Consider the following 25,473-nt stretch of genomic DNA (forward strand, 5'->3'; position numbering starts at 1 on the left):
ATGTAAAAAAGAAAAATACACTTTCTGTAAATACAGATTTAAATCATGATTCAATTAAAAAAGGTATTCTTTGAAACATCGTGTAAGAAGTTAAACGACTTCAATAAATTAACGTTGCTATGAAATGTGATATCATTTAATGAAGTTTCATGAAATATGAATCGATGATCGATGAAGTTTCATGTTTCTATATATTGTATTAATATATTTAATCATTATTAACGATTTTATTCTAACAAGAGATTATGTATTTAATGTAATATACTTAAATATATACGGGATGTTCGATATAAATTTGTATACTTAATTTTGAATTATTCGTTATTCACAAAATGTTAGAGGAAAAAGCTATTTTATTTGAAAGAGTGAGTGGGGAGGGGGTCGTCTTGTAGTGGTCACAAATCTTATCTAGGTGGATATACATTTAAAATTTCAAGGTGACCTTTATTTTTTTTTAGATTATTAAATGTTTATTTTGTTACGTGACGATTTAATCGACCTAAATGTTTTGGTTTTTCAAGATCATTTAATGTAAGATATTTTACTCTAATTCAAAAATAATCTTCACACATTGGACGTCCAGAAAATGTTTTTTATTTTTTTAAATTTGAGAGAACCACTTTGGACGTCAGTGCAGTTACAAATTCTATCCCTTCTTGAAGTTGTAAAACTGATTATTTGGCAATTATTTATAATATGATTACTGTAATTATTAGGAGTTAAAAAATGGCTGCAACATTATCTGCTGTTAAAGGCACATATCCTCTTTTTCTGAACAAAAATAATAAATCATATGATTAGGATGATTTAGATTCATGTTTACAATCGAATCAACGTGATCTTTCGTTAAACCAAATTTGAAGGAAATTCAACATATGTAAGTAAATTTTAAACTTCAATAAATGACCCTGATATATGAGCTTGTAAGATCCCAACGTATTAGGGAAAAAGAAACATATACACATATATTTTTTTTGAAATAGAAAAAATTCTTCGTTTTCATTGCTAAATATTATGAATATTATCGGATAATAATCTTGGTAACTTTTCAACAATTATTCATATGAACTATATATATATATTAAATAAATTTCTTTTTAAATGATGCTAAATCGTAAATAATCTCATTCGAATATGTACATATCATCAATGTTATATTTGTACGTTCTCACGTGTACTGTCAACGTGTTTATTCATAACGATTAATTAATAATCACTGTAATCACTGTTACGTTATAAAATATAAATATTAATGCATGCAATATAAAAACGATTTTATCCTTGCTGAAAACAAGGAAAAACAAAAATAAAAGAAAGCAAGAAAAGAAGTATAATTCGTTCACTTTGATATTTGTTGCTACGAAGAATCTTTTTCAAAATCATATATATTAGTCTTTCAAAATCTATATATATAAATTAATTATAATCAGAATATATTCGTACGACGTATTTACTTAAAGCCAACAAGTTTACCGTTAATCGATTGAAAATCAATCACGTGATAGAATCGAGCGGCATATTTAAAAAATTTCTATCCCAAATAATACGACAAGAATAAACTGAACTTTGTCTTTCTTCGAGTGCAATGTTCCCTCCTTCGCAATCTTACGAATGAAACCGTGGATGTCCTTGAAAGAAAGGAAGCAAGAAAGAAAGAAAGAAAGAAAGAAAGAAAAAGAAGAAAAAATAAAAAAGAAAGACAAAAACCAGTTCTAAACTCTCGAAGAATATTTGCGTTCGAATCTTACGTTAGGGCCCAACGGAAACAAGTATGCTAAATGAGTATGAACAGTTCGGTAAGATGGTTTATTATCGACTCATATGCGAACACGATAAAATGCAAAGTATACGCTCGAAAATGATAATACGAAGTTTACGAAACCACGTAGAGAAGAGAAGAGGAGTTTGACCTCGAAATATAACCAAGAATCTCTGCTGTTTGATTTAAATCGTTTGAAAATTGTACGATTTTATTGTAACGTTGATCTTTAGAGGGTCTCTTTCTTCTTATTCTTCTTTTTCTTTCTCCCCCTTCTTCTTCTTCTTCTTTGTTCTCGTCATCGTCGACATCGTCATCGTCATCGTCATCATCATCATCATCGTCATCATCGTCATCGTTGAACAACCTCTTTCAGTCGCGCCACAACGTGAACTAGAAGTGGTAGAAGTCTTATTTAACATGGTCGAAGAGCCGGCCAGTGTTCAGTCGACTGTCGACCGTATATTAGACTTATTCTCATTCTCTTTCTATCACGTTACATATCCCTTTTGTATTCAATATTTTCTTCAATCTTTCGTAAAGAGAAAGTAGTCGGAGAGGTATTAGTAAAATATATTCGTCTAGTGATCAATTAAAATAGATTTTAATTCGATGGTGTGTCAATCTAAGAAATTTTCTCGCGAAACATCATGATGATCCTTTGGACGATACCTATTGGACTTTTTTTTTTAAATAGTGAGTATTCTAATCCTCTCTCTCTTTCTTTCTCTCTCTCTCTCTCTCTCTCTCTCTCTTACTTTCATATCGATTATTATCCTTTTCATCCTTCGTTTATCCAAGAAAATCGAAAGATTTAATCGTATATGTCCGTTAAGATTTTATTATCAAACGAAGATATGGTAAAGTAAAAAAAAGAAAAAAAAGGAAACAAACTTAAGATAAATCTAAAGTATATATCAAACAGTACGTTTAACTTTTATCGAATCTATCGACGTGAAATACATATTATAAGATAATAATAGATAAGTATTCGATCGGATTATATAAGAATCGATGTGATCGTGCCAATTTATACGATGAATTTTTCGTTTAATACCTTCTTCGTACCTTTTTATATACCTTCATGGTATTAAACTCGACATTTTTTCCATTTCATTTTGATCGGTCAAACTAAATGATCTGGACTTTTGTTATCTTTTTTTATTTTTCCATGATTGATGACTGATCTAAGAATAATTGGAATTTTAATTACTCTTTAAATATCATTCCTTTTTTTTACGTTAATCACGTACATTTATAAAAGTATCTGCTTATTCTTACTTCCGTATGAATAATAACTGATAAACGTTTACTAGTCATCGATGATACTTAAAAGGCACCACCCATGTGTAAGATTTTATTCGCATATTCGCGAGAGTTAGACAATAAAAAAGAAAATATTTAATTAATCGTTCAACATCCATCTACGTTCTGATTAATTGCCATATGACGCGACATTTTTATTTCTCATTAGAAGCTTGCGTCAGATCTTTATCACCTATCTTACATTTCGTGATCCTCCTTTTCTTTTTATTTTTGGTACAATTGTTGTTCTTTTTTTTCTTTTCTTTTCTTTTCTTTTTACAATTATTATATTTTAATTCTTTTTCGATATCGCTCTCGATACAAAAATATAATTATTCCAAACTGTTCGTTAATAATATTATATATTAAATTATTATTATATCGTACATTAGAATTGTTCTTTACAATTAATAATAATATAATAATAAATTGATATTAAAAATATTTAATTTTAGTTTTATCTTAATATGAGACCTAATAACAATAAATAATTACACAGAGAATAATTTTCTTGTATGATGATATTATATTACATTATATATTCAATTTGGTTCTATATAATTATTAATAATAGTAATCAAAGAGTTAGAACACATTAAATTTAAGTTTTCTTCCTTTGACACGATTTATCTTAATATGACCTAATACGAATAAATAATTACACAGAGAATAATTTTCTCTTGATGATATTATATTATATTATATATTCAATTTGGTTCTACATAATTATTAATAATAATAATCAAAGAGTTAAAACATATTAAATTTAAGTTTTCTTCCTTTGACACGATTTAATACAAAGATATATAATTATCAAGAACCGTTGGTCGTTCTAATACGTGAACGTATTCGTATGGTACGCGAAGGAACGTTAATTTCATCATTGTACGGTAATACGAAAGTATACTCCTTTGTAAACTTTGAAACAGAAACGTGTTAATAAAAATTAGAATACCGACGATGATTCTACAAGTAAATCGGTGAAACCTCAAAATTGCAAGAAACTAATTTTTCTTATCGATTAAACAAACGAATGAATTCTCATCGATGGTATTTTTCCGTACTGATATGACGACATATGATGAACATTTTTTTTTCATCGAATGTCACTCGAACGATTATTATAATAAATAATGATAAGGGTTACACTAATGTGTTTGACTCACAAAGAGGAAAAAAAAGAAAAGAAAAAATAACCATAGATATTACGACGCTTTAGGAGAAAATAAAACGGTGATGTCATTATCTCGAATATCATAATAATCATTTGAATGTAATTAAAAAAAAAAAAGGAAGATGGAAATAAACGTACACGCGTGATACGCGCGCGCGTATCGATTTGAATTTAATTTATAGTAATACGAAATTAAATAAAATTAAAAAAAGAAAAAAAAAGAAAAAAAAAGAAATGTATCGATTTAAAATCTAATCTCGTGCGTTTATTTTAAATATATCGTAAATTTGAAATTAAAAATGTATTTTGAACAGGAAAATAAGAAAACGTAAAGACACAACATAGACGCGTAAAACGTACGCATAGAGACTGAAATTAAATTTATAATAATACGTGTATATATATATATAATAAATAAATAAGCTCGAGAGAGAGAAGATTAAAAACATATAATTAGATCACTTTTCTCTGTAATGAACCTTGAAATTGAAAATAAGAAGATACTAACTCCTTTCGCAAAACTCTGTTACCGAACACCGTACATCCTGTATCTTGTTCCTAATCGGACTAAACATGAAATCGGAGCTTCTTCGATGATATTACGTACGTTTTTACGAATTCGTATAGAACGTCATTGTCGATGAGGTATAACATTTTTAATTGTCGTGGATAATCGAGGTAAATTTTTTCCTTTAGTTATTTAGCAGACTACTTAACGAAATAACAAACGTGTTGATAAAATATAATCAACTCGACGTAAGTATCGTTAAACGAAAAAAAAAAGAAAAAAAAAAGAAAAAAATAAAAAGAAAAAAGGGAAGAGGAAAAAAAGAAAATGAATAAATTAAAAAGAATAGCATTAGCCCCTAAACTGCATTAGCATCGAAATCGCATCTTTCTTTTTATCATAGAAATTAGTATAAATTAACTTTCAAGGAGAGTTCGAAAACCGGCGTTGAAAGGTGCAACGAAAAAAGAAAGGATTAACTCTCGTTGCACTTTCTACGTACTGTGACGATGACGACGACGATGATACGTGCATAAAATATAATATAAAACACGTGTATACGTATAACGTGTGTTATAAGTGTATTTGCGTGCAAGTATTTATTATATATAGGCGTTGAAAGTTATGTCATTAGAATGATAGGATCTTAACGATCACGATGTTCGATTTTAATATTCAATTAACGCTTGAATTACGCGCGAAATATTGGTAATGACAACTTTTTCGCTACTCATGCACCTCTTTTTTTATTTTCTTTTTTAAGTATAATCTTTAGTTGCACAATTACATGTAATGCGTATAATATATGTGTACTTTAAAATTCATATATTCTCTTTACTTTTCTCGTACGTTCATAGACGTATAGAATTGCTACAAAGAAAAATTTACTTCTATTGTATTGAGTAAATGATTTAAACAAATGGACACGTTTTCATTGCACAAACTACTAACCCAATTTTATCGTTACGCAGAATTACATTTAGTTTATTTTTATGATATAAGAAAATAATACAAAAGTTAGTTTGCAAAACTTTGTGTATATATATATGTACGAGCTAAGATCATGCATTTTTCAGATGCATCACAATGTCACGAACGTGAGATTGTAGAAAAGGGAAAGAGTAATATTTCAGGGTCTTACGATATCGATCGGTTAAAGTTTCATCGTTTATTTAACGATATTTGATCGTCCTCTTCGGGACTATTATAGATCCATTAAATATATTAAATTATTATCGAAGATTATTAATACGTTATAAAATAAACTGTGATGCACTCTTGTGTATTCTTTTTTCTTTTATTTTTTATATAATGGAAGGATATCCGGAGTATGTCCTTGGCATACTAAATCTTAGAAGAACGAAGGATTTCTAATAATTGAAAAATCAAAATTGCAAATAACGTAAACGTAAACGACTATTACGTGACTGAAATTTCTTCTAAACTTCGAAATCTTATACTTTAAATCTACTTTTAGATCTAACGAGCATGAATTAACATTTGATCCGATGATTTCTTCTTCTACCAAGGATTATATTTTTCTAACTCTGACTAACAATTGTCGTCTACTATAATCGAATTTTTTCTCGCACACATGTCGTACACGTGTATTATATACAAAAGAAAAACCCTAAAGCTAAGATAAAATGCTATCATCCATTCTTCGGGAGATATCTTTAGACAGAAAAAAGCTACTAACGTTAATTAATTGGATACGTTAATTCGTGATCTTCTCATTGTTTGCTTAATTGTTGAGAAGTTTCTTTCAAGGCTTTCCTCCATAAATTTTCATCATTATTATCTCATTATTATTATTATTATTAATATTTCATGCATCAACATAGTTAATCATTTAATATAGAAAATTTTCCTACAACATTCTTTGATAAATCTGTTATAAATCTTGTAAATCTTAATTTCATTTTGATTTAATCAAAATCGAAATATCTCACGAATTGAAAAATTAAATGATCAATTATGAAGATTAAATTGGTATATATAATAAAATAAAATAAAAGATGTTTTTAGTTAAGGAGAAAAAAGAAAACTATTTCCAACTGTTACAAAGCAATTCCATTCAATAATAATGTATACGATAAAATTCAAACGATCGAGAGATGCATTTCACTATCGAGATCGAGAAAATCGATTTGAAACTATTTGATTATTACGGACACAGATGTATTTACATCCACGTTATAATTTTCAACAATTTCAATGATCTAAGAAAAATCATTGATCTCTGACGATCATTTATGATTCACGACGATAAGTTTTCACCATGAATAAGCAGGGGGGCAAGCAGGCAAGCAGGCAAGCATCTGTACTACAATATACTTGACTCGTTTGCACGCTTCACCGATCGTGAGAATACAATGACCCAGAGCTATCCGTTTTTTGTGGGATGTATAACAGTTTTAAAGAAAACCTTGGTGCTTTATACAAAAGTGAACGAGTTGGTTGTGCTGTTGGTGCTTTCGACCGAGAATATTTCTTTTTTCTCTTATACTTTCTTTTGATCTTCTATATGTGTAACGTAGCAGCGAAAGGCTGTGTTATATCTCCCTTCCCTCCTCTTCCTCCTCCTCCTCCTCTTCATGTAAATATATACTACGTATTTCTAACGAATCATCGTTTTCTAACTAAAACATTCGTTTCACTTTCAGAATTCTCTTATGGAGCTCAAGACTTTAGTTACGACGGAATTCACGGTACATAGTATTCAGTAGTATTATAATATTCTCTTTTATCTATTTTCTTCTCCTTACTTTATTTATTATTTCTTTACTTTTATTTGGAAGATATGTTGTATACTTTTAGAATAATTGGAAGACGTTGATTGGATACTGAATTCGTTTATATTACATTTCTTTTCTTTTTCTTTTTTTTACTTCAGGCCCGTCGCATTGGGCCGATGATTATCAGTCCTGTGTTGGGAAACATCAATCACCCATTAACATAGATGAACACAATGTACAAAATTTCACTTTCCCTCCATTGGTTTTTCAAAGATTGAGCGTTCCTCATACTTCTTTAATAACAAACAATGGACATACGGGTGAGTTATTTGAGAATCTATTTAAAATTATTTGATCATATATATATTTCGTTCACATAAAAATAAAATATATCTTATCGGTGTTAGTGAGAGAAAATAACGCGAATTAAAGAACTTACTCTTTATGAACAAAATAAAAAAAGAAAAATATAAAGAAAAACAAAAAAATAGCGTAAAAGATATTTCGTGATTATTTCGACGTGATATCTAAGTTTTTTTTTAGTTTAAATTAAAACATATATTAAATGACTTACATTTAGTGAAGAAATAATGTGACCACATATAAGACGGTCACATGAATTAATTCATAATTTATAACATCGATTAATTCAACTTAACGAAAAATAGAGAAAATTGATCAAGTAATGTATCTATAACAATGTAAGTCGTATCATTTATTATTGAACGATTATAAAAAAAAAAGCGACATTATTTAATAATGTTCAATTTAATTATTAATCAAATTTATTTCAAAATGGTAAGTATCAATCAAATGTTTTAATAATAAAATTGTTTAAAATATTTAAAGTAGAGTTAATCGTATTGACTTACTATTGGAATATTATTATTAATTTTATTATTCATTTACTTTATTATTGAGATTTCATTTTCCTATGATAAAAGATTCTCTTCGAAAACGATTGTATCTTGTTGCACGTAATATATATATATATATGTTTGTAATCACGGAAATTCCTATTTTTAATCTACAATATGTGGAAGAATAACTTGCGCAATAAAATAATAATCTGATCTTACTCAATCAGTGATGATCCAGACTAACAATAAATCAGACCAAGCTCTGGTTTCCGGTGGTCCTCTTGGTAACAACACTTACGTTTTCGAACAACTTCATTTTCATTGGGGTGAGAACGATTTTAAAGGATCGGAAGATTACATCAATAATCATACATTTGCTATGGAACTCCATGCTGTCTTCTATAAGCAGGAATACGGTTCGATGGCTGCTGCGGTCAATCATTCGGATGGACTTGCTGTTTTTGCATATTTCTACGAGGTAAGAAATGCTTTGCTTTAAGTATTTCAATTGTATGCATGTGCCAATGGATTATGTCATTGAACTGATCGAAATAATTGATTTTTATTATTAATTTTATATTATATATACAATTATATAAATTATAAAATGAATCGTAAAATCAATGTTTTCAATTTGTTCATTTTTAGATTAGTCCATTGTCATAATTACCATCACAGATATTCCATTATAATTGTTAATGTTGTTATGTTTTATATAGGCAGACGATAAAGAGAATCCAACTTACAATACTATAGTTGAAGCATTATCAAGTGTGGAGATGGTTAATAGCAAACATGAACTCGAAGAGCCACTGTTGTTGGAACACCTATTGCAACCGAATAATTCTACCATAGCTAATTATTTTACGTATAATGGCTCCTTGACTACACCACCTTGTTTTGAAGTAGTTACGTGGATCGATTTTAAAGATCCTCAATTGCTATCCCACGAACAGGTATATTGATTTCTTTATAGATATTTCTTTTCTTAAAGGAAGGAATATGTCGTTTTAACGATATTACATAATTATTATAATTTCAGTTGGCTGCATTTCGTAACCTTCGTTCATCCGAGGGAAAAAAATTAACACACAATTTTCGGCCGGTACAACCATTATTCGATCGACTGGTTTATCATAACATTTTACAATTAGACACAAAAGACTCGATCGACAATAAAGATAATTCGCAGAACGGTGAACTTTCTATTCATAATAAAGTAACTATGTTGATTATCTTTTTCGTCTCAATGCTTCTAATAACTATTTGAAGACGAAAAAATACGTATTCTAGTCAAGCGTATAATAATCGCACTTCTACGGTTTTACAGAGAAGATTATTTTATAAACTTACGATTGTGTATACATAAATTATTTTATGCGTGATGACTATTTTGTTATCATTTAAATGCAACGTGTGATTCATAATACATACGTTTTTATTATTCTGACGACATATATTTTTTTTTATAGCGTCATTTAAATATCTATCAATTACGAATAATCTGTATGCTTTTATATTTTCATCTTTTCTTGTACCCAGCATCTATATTTGATGACAATTTCATTTACAAAAAAACAAATTACAATTCTGAATTCATAGCACTATACATCTCTTCATAATTTAAATACAATGATAATACTGTAGATGTAAGTATTTATGTAATAAATTAAAAAACAGTAAAGTAAAAAACACTAAGTTAAACTTAAACAATTATATTTCTTTTTTACTTCATCATGTATTCATCATATCCTAACTTTTTATAACTTTAATAAATATCCTTACGATTGAATAATACTTAAAGTATATAATTTATTAGTAACTTTCAGATGAAAACTGTATTAGGATAAAGAACACATTAACAGTTTATCATTTGTTTGTCCATGGAATAATTTCTTTGATACAGTATAAAGAAAAAATAAATGATATATATCACTGTCAACTTTTATTATCATCGTCATCTTTTCCTACCATATTTACCATTGAGGCTAAATCGTGTTGACCTTGTTTAAGGCGTTCTCTGATTAATTCAGCAATTGCTTTTTGAGTTCTCCTTTCTAATTTTTCCAATTTCTTAGAAACATCTCTCTTTAAATCCCAATCTGGCTTACGTGGAGCCAAATTACTTATATCCTGCCGAACAATGAAATGTAATCATTATATAACGTTAAATATATATAAAAGTAATCGTCTTGAAGTATATATTATTCTTATGCATAATACTGTAGCATGTATCTATACTTTGTTTTAAGCTAGAAAATAGTTAGTCGATCAAAAATAAGTGAATAATAATAAGCTTATAGCAATGAGCCATTTACAATTTCTTCGATAATAATTTTGTATATGCACATATATATCGCATATATTTAATTTGTTTTAAGCTAGTAAATAATTAGTTGATCAACAATAAACGAACATTAATAAATGTCTAGCAATGAATTACTTGCAAGTTCTATGATAACTTAATGTATATAATATTCTTATATAATTTGTTACCAGCGATGAGCAAATAATAACAAATGTATAGCAATAAATTACTTACAAGTTCTTCGATAACAACTTTAGATTTCGCAGCATTCAATTGATCTTGAACTTCGGATTCCACATCGCCTGGTTTTGCATTTTCCAATACTTTTTCTTTGAGACTTTCGTCTTGTGGTTTGTAACTTCGAAATTTTGGCCTAAGAACAACAAATGTATATAAACGAAAATAAAAGTTAGGTTAGGTTAGGAAAATTCGCGCAAGTAAGAATAAAATGTAATAACTCACATTGGTAATTTGCTGGGAGAATCAGCTTTAGTATCTTTGCCTTCTTCATTTTTCTTTTTAAGAGCTTGCAAGCGTTCTTTTCTTTTTAAAGCTTCTTCCACTAACGAGCCTACTTTGTCTTCGGACATGTTTGTTACTTTGGCGCTACGTTAGATGTCACTTTCGGCGAGTATCGAAACATTGTATCGCATACTATCGATATAAATTTAAATAACTGCGGTATAACTATTCGAGTTGATTGTTTTATATTGAAATCTTGTACTTTAATTTTTATAATAATTATTACTGACTTTTTACACATACAGGTTGATACAGAAGACAAAGCAGAGGTTAATTGACTGCAATTTTTTAAATGATTATCATAAATCTGATCATAGTAGAAGATATTCAAATTATAAATTTTCAAACATGATATTCTCAAAAACGAAATCATATATATTCCTTTCTTTCGATTTATTTTTATATTATAATCAGCTCTCTCCCAGTTGTACTACCCGTTTGTATATAATAATTTATCGGTAATTAAATAAAATTTAGCATACTGCTTAACACATCTTATAGATATTTTTGTGAAACGAATTAGTTTATTAACATTCTTACAATAACTCGTACAAATTGGCGTCAGATAAATTATAAGCGATAATCGTCAATTAATTCTATTATTATAATAATTTTTATTATTATTATTATTATTATTATTATTACATTACATTAATATATCATTACTATTATTAACTATATATTATCTAACGTCATACGCGAGTTTTTAAGAAGTCAAATTTAAACAAACTTGAAAGTCAAACGAAAAATATTTTTACTTCAATTAAAAAGAAATTTCATATTAGCAAATATGAAAAGAAAAATGATGTCCTCAAAAAAAGATATTATCCGAGGATGATTCTTCAATGAGAATTCGCCGATTAGCTCGCAGAGAGAAATCACGAATCTATGCCATACGTTTGTGAAATTGAGGACATGAGCGTATATACACGTTCTCGGTTGCGAGCGTGCGCGCGCGCGCACTCGCTAAAGTATCTCTTCTCTTATATATCCGTGCTCTTCCTTTTGCCGGTATTGTGCGACGTATATCTTTGTCGGGGAAAGTTTATTTACAGTTGGAGAAGCGATTTTCAATATCGAACGCAACACGATGCACGATTTCGTGGTACCTTTTAATCCTTGAAGAAGAAAAAAAAAACAATAAAAAAGAAAAAGAAAAAGAAGAAGAAGAAGAGCACGTTATTTCTTATCTCGATGACCTATTACTTCGAACTATAATATATGAGCTTGCCTAGTTAAATCGAGGCTGAAAAATGATATATCTTTTGCTTTATCAATTTAAAAAACAAAACTTTGATACGATTGAATAAACGTTACTCTTCACATTGGAATCATTTTCTTACGTATCTCTTTTCGTTCATTTTTTATTTGGTGTTTATTTGTATTCTTTTCTTTTTGTTCTTCCATTTAATAGAAAAGAAAGATAAAATAAGACAAGAATTAGATATGCGTGTATGCAAATGTATAAGTAACAAACAACTTATTTACAAAATTTGTTGTATTGCAATGTAGCGTGAAATATTGTAGCTTAACACACACGTTTTGCATAACTCATTACTATTTCTTTTTCGATATTCGCAATCGTAATTTAATTAAATACGATTATGTTCGTTATGAGATAATGTTCACTTGTGAAAAATAACGAACAACCTGAGCTGACACGGAAGATCGTTTCTAGCGTCACTTATATTGTAACAAATTTGTGTTGCCATTGTTGAAATATATATATATCTATACGGAAGAATGTGTAATGAAAAGATAAAGAAATAAAAGAAATTAATATGATAGTGACAGAGAGCTCGACATAATTAATATCGTCTTGTAGTAATTTACATGACTCGTCTGGATCTTTCTTCATTATAATCTTATATTTCACGCATTAGCGGGAACTTTGGCGACAAATCCGGTATTAACACGGTTATTCGTAGTAAAATGAAGATTTTTATTGGGTATGGCACCCACGTTTAATGCTAGAACTTTAGAAACGATGTTTAAATCTTCTTGACCACCAGAACCTTCAGCATTACCTAATTCACCAGCGATACCTGATTGATAAAGAAGATGTTGGATTTGTTTTGCTGGTGTTTGCTGTGGTCTTGTTTGTCTATACTGATTGTGAGTATAAGGATTATAGACGAAATTAATTGGATTTCTTTGTGGTACACCGAAAGTAAAAGCATTCCTAGTGGCAAATGGTTTCTCATTAAAGCCAAAATTACCCACGGAGTTGAAAGCTTCTTGCCTGTTAAATCTCGTTGATGCTGCCACGGGTGGTTGTTGGAAATCTGTTACAGGTCCAAAACTCTGATGTAATTTTTGTTGTTGTTGTTGTTGTTGTTGTTGCTGTTGCTGCTGTTGTTGTGGTTGTAGTTGTTGCTGACGATTTTGTTGAAATCTTAGTTGGTCTTGGAAATTGAAAGGAGGTGGAACGATAATATTTGGTACTTGTAACGAGACACTGGGTTGTAAACGAACGTTGGATTCTGCCGGTGTTGGAATATTTAAGAGATTTGTAGCCTGTTCAAAGAAACGATACTTTTGTTGTTGTAATGGTACAGGTTGTTGTTGTAATAGTACAGGTTGTTGTTGAAACCGAAAGATCCGTGGGTCCTCGAACTGTTTCAATCGTTGTTCCTCGAATTGCTTCAATCTTTGTTCTTCCAGTTGCTTTAATTTCGCTTGTTCCTCGATCTGCTTGATTCTAGCTTGTTCTTGAATATAATACTGTTGTTGTTGCTTTTGCCTAAGTTGCTGTTCGTAAAGATGACGTTGCCTGATAAGAAACTGTGTTTGTTGAAGCTGCTGTTGTTGCAATTCTTCCAACTGTTTCTCTAAAAGCCTTTGCTTAAATTCCAACTGTTCTTGCAAAGTCAATGCCTGCCCATCTCCGGTTGGTTTGAAGATAGGTACAACGCTTTTAGGTGCACCACTTTCATCTTGTTGAACGGTAAACGCTGCCACCAACGGTGCTTGGAATATTTTAACCTCTTCAGATTTCTCTATTATTCTACTACCATTCATTAAAGTGTCATTTATTTTAGGAGAATCCGTAGGACTAGATGCCGTTGGTTTTGGTAAAGGTAATGAATTAGCTAATGCGATACCGTTGCTAGCAACACCAGTAAGACCTTCCGTTAATTCAGTCAGTGGTTTCAAAGTTATACTATCTACTTTGTTAACGTAAGAAACATAAGAGTCACCGTTTGATTTCTTCGTTTCTAATTGTTCCATCTTAGGCCCAATCTTCAATCCTTGATTCTTATCAGACATAATAATATTCTGAACGTGGAAACTTCTAGCATCGTTTCTAGTAGCTTTCTCGATAGTCATCGAAGGTGAACTAGTCATGATTACGTATTTGTCCGTTTGAACGAAGCTTGAATTTTGAAGCTTATCCTCGCTGGGTATTTCTTCATCTCCGGGAAATCCATCGAAGGAAAAACTTGATTTTTGAACGATGCCGATTTTTTTGTTCAAATCCTTTTTCGAAATGTCCTGGAATTGATTAGACGTGTAGGCTTGTGCGATAGGCTCGTCGTTGTTTTTCCTTTGTTCAACCGATTCCGCTTCCAAATCCGTTAAAGCCTTTAACAATGCTCGACGTAAATTTTTATCCAATTTCATTGCCGCTGCTGGAACGTCCAAATTACTTTCGGATAAATCTGCAACATCCTCGGCTGTCGATCGATGATCAACCGACACCACTGCTAAGCCAACGATCACAATTGCTATCTGCAACATCGTTATGGTTTTTATTATTATTATTATTATTATTATTATTATTATTATTATTAATGTCTTTTCGCGTTGTAGTTTTTCTTTGATTACATTAATATGATTTGTAAGTAACCTAAGGCAATTTTCTCTTCCTAAAAACCACAGTAAACACCCTGGCTTTCCTTTTAAACGCGTTTTACATGATTATGCAAGAGGTGTGTGCGTGTTAGGCAGGACAAGTTTGTCGTATAACCCATCAAACGAGTGAAAATCTTATGCACGCATCTTACCTATCTTTCTCGAATTAATACCTAATCAAATACTATAAAATGGTGTTCATTTCATTCGTAAAAGGACTGAGATGAGATAAGAAAAAAAGAAAAAGGGAAAAAAGCATCATCGACGTTAAAGATTTCTACGTTGGAACGTGAACGAAGTAGGTTCGAGATAAAGAGAAACACGCCTAAATAAAATGTTAATTGTTCAAACATAATTAATATAAATATACGTAAATATATAAAAGAAAAGATTTAATTCACAAAAATGATTCGAGAAATAAATAAAATAAAAATAATACATATTAGTCTCAAAGTTTATACTTTCTCGTAGTTCACACGTTTTACAACATTATCAGTTTGTTCATTTCAAATAAAATCTTATACTTTACACGCGATAAAACGTTTGTTTTACAAAATTGTTCTCAGTACGGGTTCGGTTCTCCCATCGTCGCGTAGGTGAATTTCGCACGTTTCTATAAAAAAAAAAAACAAAAATCAACTTACTGAAACACGACGAGAACTTTCATCCTGAGAAGTGAAATTATATCGTGAAATCAGTTAACGGAGACCCGGATGATCAACGTAAGAATTAATATCATTCAAATCTCTTCGCGAAAATAAACACTTCGTGGTTTTCGGTTGATGATAATCAGCGTGAACACATTTTCCAAAGTAAAGGAAAAATATTAGGGGAGGGGGGAGGAGGAAGAAGAAACAAGAAAAAGAATTTCTTTTCGATAATATAACACCAATCGTTACCATTTCAAAACTTCGTCGATTATTAGCAACAAATTATAGGATAATCTTCATGATGTTATAATCGTCACGATAAAGATACTTATTACTCTATCCTTCGATATAATTACTTCCCCTAACCGCCATGTAATTAGATCTCCATTTTACGTGCGATCAACGGTCATAATTGAGATAATTATTAATAAGAACAAATATTAAAAAAAAAAAAAAAAAAAGAAAAGGAGATACTCTCGTTAATATTTCATTTTCTGTAATTACATTAACGTCCTCCTCTTATCGGTTAATTTCTAATTATTTGCAAATAAATGTCTTCCATTTGCGAAATGTATTTAAACGCGCGCGTTTATTCATGGAATTTAATAAAATTGATTTGATCTTTCGTTCGTGATATTAACTTTAACACGCGATCAATTATCATAATTTACTATATTATAGTAATTAGATATCCTACGAGGATGAATATGTATATATTTAAATATATTTACGTATACTTTTTATTCTCAATATTTTAGATTCGTAGAAAATAATAAACCTTTTTCAAAATGAAATAACTATGTACAGTTAACGTAAAAAATATTCTTACTATAAGCATTCATTATCATTTTCTCCATTTAACTCGAGTATTATCCTTTTATTTATATAATTTAAATTCGATGATTTTTATTACGAAAAGTTCACACACACACATGGACGAGTTGAAAAGTTTTTAATCTTGTTTAGAAACAATTTTTTTTTTCTTCGATCGAACTGACTTACTTTTGTTTATATAAAAAAAGAAAAAAGGAATACGTATTAAATAAATACTTTTTGATTCATTTAATGCAAATCTTACGAAAATTATAGAAACAACGTATATTATATTAAATATAAAAATATTATTATTATATATATTCTTTGTAATTTTTTGTTTTTTTATAATATTTAATTCATTTAAAATACGACATTTAATAGTACGAATAAATGTCAGAATATTTTTCGCATTATAACTGTACAATTCCGTGGAGAAAAAAAAAAGGAAAAAAAGTTGACAGGATCGTTATTGTTATATCAACGAATAACAGGTATAAGCCATATTATTCTCAACGCAACCACGGTAGAAGAAAATATCCGCTGACATTTACGAAGAAAGCAAGCAAGCCATAACTGCGAATATGCACCACACCCGTATCCTACCTCGCGTAAACAAAAGCAAATACTTTTCAACATGATACATGCACACGTGCACACATACGTGGATGAAACGTGCCGAAGAAATTCGTGAAGTATGTGTATTCTTGCATATAAATACATAACTCGAAAATTAACGAACTTCTCTCTCGTTTCTCTTATTGTTAATAAGCGTGAAAGCATTTACGTATGGTGTGTACACACAACGCATGTGACCGTAAATGGTTATGAATTATTGTGGGAATTACACATATGTCGAAAACGGACAGATTTAATTTTTTACAAAAGAGAAACTAATTGTTAAGAAATATTAACAAATAAACGAACCGACAAAGAATTTACTCCAATGATTTTTCTTTTCATTCTTCTTCTATTTTTTGTTTTTTTTTTAAATAATTTGTTAATAATTTAAAAATTTCTTTCGTTTCTTATTCCTCACAATTAACGTAACTTTTATACACAAGAGTCTTTTTGTAAATCATTTTATTATTATTATTATTTTTTTTTTGTGGATTTTTTGACACACAATTAGCGAAATATATTTCGTTCAAAATTAATCTCGCTATGAGATTAATACAAATATTTGAAATATTTATGCACACGTTATTGAAATTAAAATAAATAAAAAAAGAACGGCCTATGTGTGACTTTTTTCTATTGTAAATTGAATTCGTCAAAAAAAAAATTAAAAAAAAATAAAACAAAAATCCAAGTCGGTTGTTTGAAACATTGAATGAGTACAAATACATCATTGAGAACTTTCTAAACGACCAAATAATTTTACAAGCATCTTCATCTCGATTGGTCCAGTGTCCATTAATTTCGATGAAGCATACACGAGAGTAGGAAAGAAGAGAGAGAGAGAAAAGGAGCGGGGGGGGGAAGGTTAGCGCAGGTGTGACGCTTTTCCCTCTCTTTCTCTCTTTCTTTCTTTCTTTCTTTTTTTCTTTTTCATGTCCACCGTGTGCACTTTCGGCAATGAGTTTCACTTTCGAGAATCTTAGCGAAGAAAACCAGACCCCGCGACACGTGTTCCAGCTTACAAATTATCTTCATGCAAATTGTCTTCTTCCTGTATTTCGGCCGATAGAATTCATAATGTCGAGACTTTGCGAAATGTTTAATTAATTAACTACACTATAACCTATATATATATATATTTCGCGCACGGTTATCTAGATATTTTCTTTTTTCTTTTTTACTTCGACAATAAAATAACATATTTTGAATATAGAAATAACGCGTACATAAATTTTCAATCTAGTCGTTCTCTTCGTGATTTCTCTTCGTAACACAGGGAACGATGATTCCCCATTGGGTAGAGGATGTTTTCAAAAAGTAGAAAAAAGAAGAAGAAGAAAAAAGAAATTCATTCGAAGTAATTTCTTTCTCTCTTTTTAGAGTACATCATCATCATCTCTCTGTATCGTACAACTTAAAAAAAAAAAACAAAAAACAAACAAAACTATTATAAAATCTTGAAATTTCACCGTCCTATTCGGTAATAAAAATTTAACATAGTCCGTATCTATCCCCCCCCCCAGCTCGTTATTTTCGATAGGGGGAACGGAAACTTAAAAAAGAATACTCAGTTTTACGTAAGACGAGATTACCTAAATCGTAGAAGATTCCGTTTTAGATGGGGAAACATCAATTTGTAATATCCTCACGCGATATTTATCTCGAGAAGGATCGAGAATGAGGGGCGGGGGAGGGGGACAGTGAAGAAGGGGGGCCGGCACGAACATTCGACAAAGACATAATGCACTTCCGGAAGTCGATGAACTCAATTTTGCCGGATTTGCTCGAACGGCATCGTAAAGAGTTCTTCTTTTCTAAGATAATAGTCAGATTGCGTCAGATATAGGTATGTATATCTATACCTTGTTCCAAGAACAACAACAACAACAACAACAATAACAACAATAACAACCAACATAGAAACAGTAGACATTCGTTAACGAACCTTTCGATGCAATTAAACTGTTAGAGTGTTGGGGTCAATGACCCGAAGAATAATTTATCTCGTGTTGGAAGAACTCTGGGCCCTACTCTGGGTTTCTTCTATCATCGAATTCACCTAATAATGGTAATTTTAATTTTTTTCTTTTTTTTTTTTTCTATCTTCTTTATTCATTCATTAGATTACGATCAAATATCGATTTATTTGCTTTCTAACGATATCTACTTTCTAACATCTTTTCAATCTTTACTATTATTCTTTATTTTTGTCATAGACGATATATCATATTTATTTGAAATCATTTGAAATATTTCGGATTATTATTGATTTATGAAAAACACGATTTATGTATATATATATAGGATTATAATCTGTTCAGGAAATCTGTTCATTTTTTTTGACAAGATAAATTATATCATTTATATGTTAATTTTTAACGACACAATAGTTAATCTATAGAAATCTATACGAAATTTCTATTAATTATTAAATCAGGCAACAATCTCATTAATTTTATTCAAATAAAATTCTCTAATCGTCTAATATTCGAAATATAATTAAAAAAAAAAAAAAAAAAAAAGAAAAAGAAAACTTTCTCTCTAAATTATTCTACGAAGTCTATGGTATGTATTAGAAGAAGTTTCGAAGTGGTTTGACGTTTGAAAAGAGTTTAACGTTTAGGTATTTAAGAAAAATGACTGCGTTGAGATATCGTCTCTATAATTAATAAGAAAGAGATGATGCGTGGATTAATTTTTGTAGGCGTTTCGATATCGAAAAAATGGAATGTTGTAAGATATTATCTAAAGAAACAAAAAAAAAAAAGAAAAGTTATGAGAACGAAAAATGAAATGAAATGAAAAGAAAAGAAAATAAAATAAAAGAAATAAGAAGATAAATAATAATAAGAATACGAAGATGGTGAAGAGGAACCTCCAATATGGAGAAAAGAAGCAGCAGCAACACTTTCACTCGCTTGAATGTCGAGTATTTCTACTCACTTGAACTTGCTTCTCCTTACTAAACTAGAATTTTAAATCGATTAAATATGATAGAACTTTAATTTATTTTACAAATTTATCCTTTGTAGTAATATGTATCTCATTTCACGAATTGACGTAACATCTTACAATTAAGAACAAAACGAAACGAAACGAAATGACAAAAAAGAAAACAAAAAAAAAAAGAAAAAGAACTACAAAATTTGCATCTATTTATTATCGTTAATAGACCTTGACCAATTCCTTCTCTATTTCATTCGATTTAACTTTCTTTTCAACTGCTATAGTTGAATAAAATATATGTTCGAGTTAATCTCCACGGTAGAGATGGGTGTTCGTTAAAATTTCGAATGAGTCCTTGGAAGAAATGCGGAAACGGCCAATGACGCGTGAAAGGAAAATCAATCGAGTATAATCGATTCGATGTAATATATTATTTTTTTTTTTTAAACAAAACGAAAAAGTAAAAAAAAGAAATTTAAACAAAAAATATAACAAGGATTTGCGATGATGATGATGATGATTGTTATTATTATTATTATTATTATCAAATTTTGATCGTTTTTTCTTCTTCTTCTTCTTCTATTCTTTTCAACCGCAAATACATTCGAATTCATTCAAATTACGTTAAATTAAAAATTTCTATAATAATACTTCGAAGATATGCAAAAACACAAAATCTAAATTGTTATTTATCCTTAACAAAATCAATAAAAGATATTTATTAAAATATCCAATAATATGTAAGGAAACAAAATAAAATAAAAAAAATCACACAAAGAGATTAATAATAATTAATAAATTATTATCATTATATTAACCGTACCGAACCTTTTGTTTATCAAAATATTTTCTTTCCAATTAATATCAAATTTTCTTTTCTCCTTTTTTTGTTTCCCTATAGCAAGACGCAGTAATGCATTTTAAATCGATATGCACTCAATTAGACTCTCGGATTGATTTTCATTTCGAGGAGGAGTCCTTCGAAGAAATGCGGAAACGTAATGATACGTGAAAGCGGGAATGAAAAGAAGCAACGTCGCCAAATATGCCAGCAGCAGCTCGATTATACAACGAGTCCTTGGCGTTGAATAATGCACCATGAGAGTGAGAAAACAAAAAATATGTCTCTCTACACATACACACACACGTGCATGCATACGTGCGTGCATGTAAAATGTAATAGTAGATGATAAGATGGAATATACGAAGAAGGAAAGAAGAAAAAGAAAGAAATAGAAGTAAAAAACGAAGAAGGTGGTAGATAGAGAACCGGGAGGGGGCAGGGGGAATTGGGGGGAGGATTGGCGCAGGGGTGGAGAGGAAAGAGTACAGAACCGAATGCAATTAAACGCAACGTATGCTCCCGCTACGCGTCGTATCATCCTCAGAGTATCTCAGAGGAGTGAAAGTCGGCGAATAACGGGCCGTCGACATGCCTGACTCTGAGTATCGTGATTACTTCCAAACGATTTTACATACATACATACATACATACGTACGTACAAATATATTTACGTATATATATATATATACGTTCCCAGACGCGTGAATCGTAAAATCGTTTTCAACTGATAATTATTATCAACGATTAGATATACGATAAAAAGAAAAATCTTAAAAAAATTTAATGAATTTTAATCAATACTAACAAATTTTCTATGTTCTACTGAAAAAGAAAAAAATTAATCTTTCTTTTTTTTATATATATAAGAAAATTTTATCATACATATATACGGTATATTTTGTATGGATAATATATAGTATACATGTATATATTTTTGTATATTATATTAAATATTTATATTCCAAAATAACATATTATTCTAAATAGTTAAAATCGTTTTCAACTGATAATTATTATCAACGATTAAATATACGATAAAAAGAAAAATCTTAAAAAAAATTAATGAATTTTAATCTATACTAACAAATTTTCTATGTTCTACTGAAAAAGAAAAAAATTAATCTTTCTTTTTTTATATATATATATAAGAAAATTTTATCATACATATATACGGTATATTTTGTATGGATAATATTATATTATATAAAAGAACGGTATATATTAAATATACTAGTTTATATGTATAATATATAGTATACATGTATATATTTTTTGTATATTATATTAAATATTTATATTTCAAAATAATATATTATTCTAAATAGTTAGATGACTCGATTTAAAAAAGAACCCTTTATATATATAAACATTTTCTATAAGTATAGATGAAATATAGATTAGATCTATAGATTTATCTTTTTTTCTGATATGATTATATAGTATTATAGTTATAATCCACATTCCCGTTTTAATCTATCGATTTACGTATATGTGCGTGTATCTATATATGTATGTAAATTCACATGATACATAGAAATGAAATATGGAATCTAGTTGTAGGATTATCTTCTGTTTCAAAGAGACTGGATTATCGTCATCGTGTCAAAAAAGAAAAAAGAAGAATTTTTCTCTCTCTCTCTCTTTCTCGACAGTTCGAAAAGATGCCACCTGCTTTGGGTTCATTGAACTTTCAGTTAAATACACGCGAAGACTCATCCACGCCCAATTCTTCAGGACTCTCGTCTCGTATAAATCCGATTATAAAATTACTTTCTCTCTGAATGCGGCTAACGCATGGGATATCAGAGCTTTGAGCGAAAAAAAAAAAAAAGAAAAAAATTACATGTACGATGATGCATGGAGTCTTAAAGTTCGGTACGTTAATTTGAAAATTAAACGTGATTGGTCGTTTATTAAAATACGACTTGTCCTTGTTCTGAATCTAACGGGCTTCAAAGTCAACGGTACCTGCAATTCAGAGTTTCAATGTGAACGAAACCTGTTTTAAAGGAAGATGAGAAGATCGATTATACGGTTATCTATATATATATATACACATACACAGATATTTGTAAGCGTGTAAACACGTGCCTTACTAAGATCGCTTTTTCAACAGGTTGATCTTTAACCTATTGCTTCTTGCTTTTAGACATAAGTGGATATTTCAGTAATAGCATATAAACTTATTAGAAACAATCGTATCTTCCAATACATTAAAATAAAATGAACAATAATAATTAAATAACAATATCATAGATTGATTTTAATTGTTTAATCAAAATCCATATTTTATTTTATTTCTCAATAATAATATAATAAAATATAAATAAAATGCAATATTATATTAAGAAATAATAATTAAAGAATTATTCTCGGATTATAAAAAAAAAAGAAAAAGAAATGAATCGAACCGAGTGAAATTCAACAAAAAAATAATTCCCAACGTCATCCCTCCCCCCCCCTTCTTTCCATTCTTTATTCATGTTATTCATATATTATGATTCATGTTAACTCGCTATAGATATTAATGAATTCAGTTTCGTATTCCATTGATATACATAAAGAGAAAGAGAGGATAGATTATGATTTGTCTACGAAAGCGAGATGAATTTCGTTTTACTCGGGTTTATTACTCGCGTGATGTTTTATTCTATATTAATTTGCTCGGTAGAACGATTTTATAATAAATGTGATAATTAAAAAGGCGATCTTAGAAAAGCACGCGTGCGTGCCACATGACAAGTGGGCCATCGAAACTTGCGAGAGCAAACTGCAACCTACTACTACTACTACTACTACTACTACTACTACTACTACTCGCGTGATTTACCCATGAAATTCACGGCCAATTCCAATGATAAACGAGTTCATTACCACCATCGTGATATAGACTATAACTATAATAAAACTAAATTATAGACTCGGTTCATCTATTCCAATGTTTATTTTATCTTATTTTCTCTATTTTACAAAAAGCGTATATAACGTTAAACCGTTACAATGAAAGCCAATAAATGTGTTAGTGTGTCAAATTATCGATGAGAGAAAACGATAAGTATCCTTGTGAGAATAATAATAATAATAATAATACAAATTATTATCCCATTATTGATGTATTGTTGATAGCTACTATGGTAAATAATTTCAAATTTCTTTTGAAAAAATTCAATTTCTTTTTTTTTACGTTAAATCTCAGGTAATATGTAATTTCAAAGAAAAAAATAAAATAAAATTTGTTATCACTGTTCTCGATAAAAAATCGCAAAGAATAAAATAACAAACGAATTGTTATCATCATCATCATCATCAACGTGTTCTCCTTATCCCCCCGAAGATCTTATAGATTTATGATAATCGTGGAAAAAAAACATGTTCTTTCTTCGTTATTTGAATGATACTTTCATCCTTTCTTTTTCATTTTCTTTGAAATAATGAAAGTATTTGTTTCCATAAATATGTACAACCACTGACGATCGCAAAGAAAAGAAAATATGGTTATAAAGGCTTATTTCGCGACAAACGATTATATTTACAGGATGCTACTACGTTTTCACTTTACGTAGCGGAACCGTCGATACGCGAAGAAGACAAATCGGCCAAGCCGGTTAAAAAAGAGAAAAAAGAATCGTCGACGATCTCTGATTAAAAGGGCATGAGAAAAACTCGCAAGTATACATACATATATATGTATATATATGTATATGTGTCTGTATATATATATATATAAAGTTTATACTCTCGGGAAACTCGGAAGAAGAAAGTTGCCACTGAGAAATGCCTAATATTTTCCTACTTTTGCTTCTCATCGTTATTAAATAAAAAGAAGAAGAAAAAAAAAAAGAAAGATAGAAAGAAAAGAAACGTTAGAAATCACGCTTGATATGATCACCTATGAGACCAAAATATATTTATTTTTTTTTTCTTCCTTTTGTTATTTTTTTTTGTCATCTAATGAAATATTAAAAAATTACTCGAACATTACTTTATATCGATATTTATCGATATAAGGAAGGAAAACAAGAAATTTTTATCGAAATCATATAAGAATATTTCTATTCTTTCTATTTCTTTCTTTTTGTTTTTTTTGGGGGAGATGGAGGGTTGGTTGGTGTAAGTTTCTATTTAAAAATAAACACGTATAATCTTGAAATTTTCGACAGAATGATCAACACTAATTCGTTAAAATTCACTTGGTGTATAGACGATAATCGAAACTAATTTCACTGTCACTTATGATCTCACAAAGTGTGTTAATTTAACGAGAGGGAAAATAAGGAGGAAAAGTTAATTAAAAGTGTTATAAGTAGATAGAGAAATTAATAATAATAAAAAAGAACGAGAAAAAGAAAAAAGAAGAGAGAGAAAAAAAAGAAAAAAGAAAAAAGGATATTTTGAATTAGTTTTGTACTCACCAAGCGCATGATGCTGTCTGTGCCTATGCTCGCCCAGTTCTCAGCTTTTACTCCGGAGATGATCTCCACGCAGGTAGCGCACGATAGTTTCATGAAAGAGGTGGGGTCCATGTATTATACCATTATACACAAATACACATCTACAAGTACATTTATAT

The 25,473-nt window shown here is 29.6% G+C and overlaps 3 protein-coding genes across 3 annotated transcripts; 1 reads left to right on the forward strand and 2 right to left on the reverse strand.

Moving 5' to 3' along the window:
* Positions 1–2,146: 2,146 nt before the first annotated feature.
* On the forward strand, positions 2,147–9,614 carry LOC122520879 (carbonic anhydrase 2-like). The gene is made up of 6 exons (XM_043641197.1): positions 2,147–2,455; positions 7,413–7,457; positions 7,643–7,804; positions 8,572–8,822; positions 9,064–9,300; positions 9,387–9,614. The coding sequence occupies exons 1-6, from the start codon at positions 2,410–2,412 to the stop codon at positions 9,612–9,614; spliced, it is 969 nt and encodes a 322-aa protein (XP_043497132.1). The 5' UTR covers positions 2,147–2,409.
* On the reverse strand, positions 9,440–11,284 carry LOC122520662 (coiled-coil domain-containing protein 12). The gene is made up of 3 exons (XM_043640855.1): positions 11,115–11,284; positions 10,887–11,025; positions 9,440–10,477 (listed from the first exon to the last, which is right to left on the reverse strand). Exons 1-3 carry the CDS (start codon positions 11,240–11,242, stop codon positions 10,283–10,285), a joined length of 462 nt encoding a protein of 153 aa, XP_043496790.1. The 5' UTR covers positions 11,243–11,284; the 3' UTR covers positions 9,440–10,282.
* Positions 11,285–12,157: 873 nt separating this feature from the next.
* Positions 12,158–25,412, reverse strand: LOC122520790 (putative uncharacterized protein DDB_G0271606). Its single transcript, XM_043641056.1, has 2 exons — positions 25,316–25,412; positions 12,158–14,906 (listed from the first exon to the last, which is right to left on the reverse strand). The coding sequence occupies exons 1-2, from the start codon at positions 25,406–25,408 to the stop codon at positions 13,047–13,049; spliced, it is 1,953 nt and encodes a 650-aa protein (XP_043496991.1). The 5' UTR covers positions 25,409–25,412; the 3' UTR covers positions 12,158–13,046.
* Positions 25,413–25,473: the final 61 nt, after the last annotated feature.

Source organism: Polistes fuscatus, unplaced genomic scaffold (genome assembly GCF_010416935.1).
Source record: "Polistes fuscatus isolate 324 unplaced genomic scaffold, CU_Pfus_HIC Scaffold4, whole genome shotgun sequence".
NCBI lineage: Eukaryota > Metazoa > Arthropoda > Insecta > Hymenoptera > Vespidae > Polistes > Polistes fuscatus.

Coding starts and splice junctions, on each gene's coding strand:
- LOC122520662 (XM_043640855.1), bottom strand. CDS start 11,242: ATGTCCGAAGACAAAGTAGGCTCGTTAGTGGAAGAAGCTTTAAAAAGA. Junction 11,026..11,114: donor TCTCCCAGCAAATTACCAAT/GTGAGTTATTAC, acceptor TGTTGTTCTTAG/GCCAAAATTTCGAAGTTACA. Junction 10,478..10,886: donor AAGTTGTTATCGAAGAACTT/GTAAGTAATTTA, acceptor ATTGTTCGGCAG/GATATAAGTAATTTGGCTCC.
- LOC122520790 (XM_043641056.1), bottom strand. CDS start 25,408: ATGAAACTATCGTGCGCTACCTGCGTGGAGATCATCTCCGGAGTAAAA. Junction 14,907..25,315: donor CAGACAGCATCATGCGCTTG/GTGAGTACAAAA, acceptor ACGATGTTGCAG/ATAGCAATTGTGATCGTTGG.
- LOC122520879 (XM_043641197.1), top strand. CDS start 2,410: ATGATGATCCTTTGGACGATACCTATTGGACTTTTTTTTTTAAATA. Junction 7,458..7,642: donor TAGTTACGACGGAATTCACG/GTACATAGTATT, acceptor TTTTTACTTCAG/GCCCGTCGCATTGGGCCGAT. Junction 7,805..8,571: donor AACAAACAATGGACATACGG/GTGAGTTATTTG, acceptor TTACTCAATCAG/TGATGATCCAGACTAACAAT.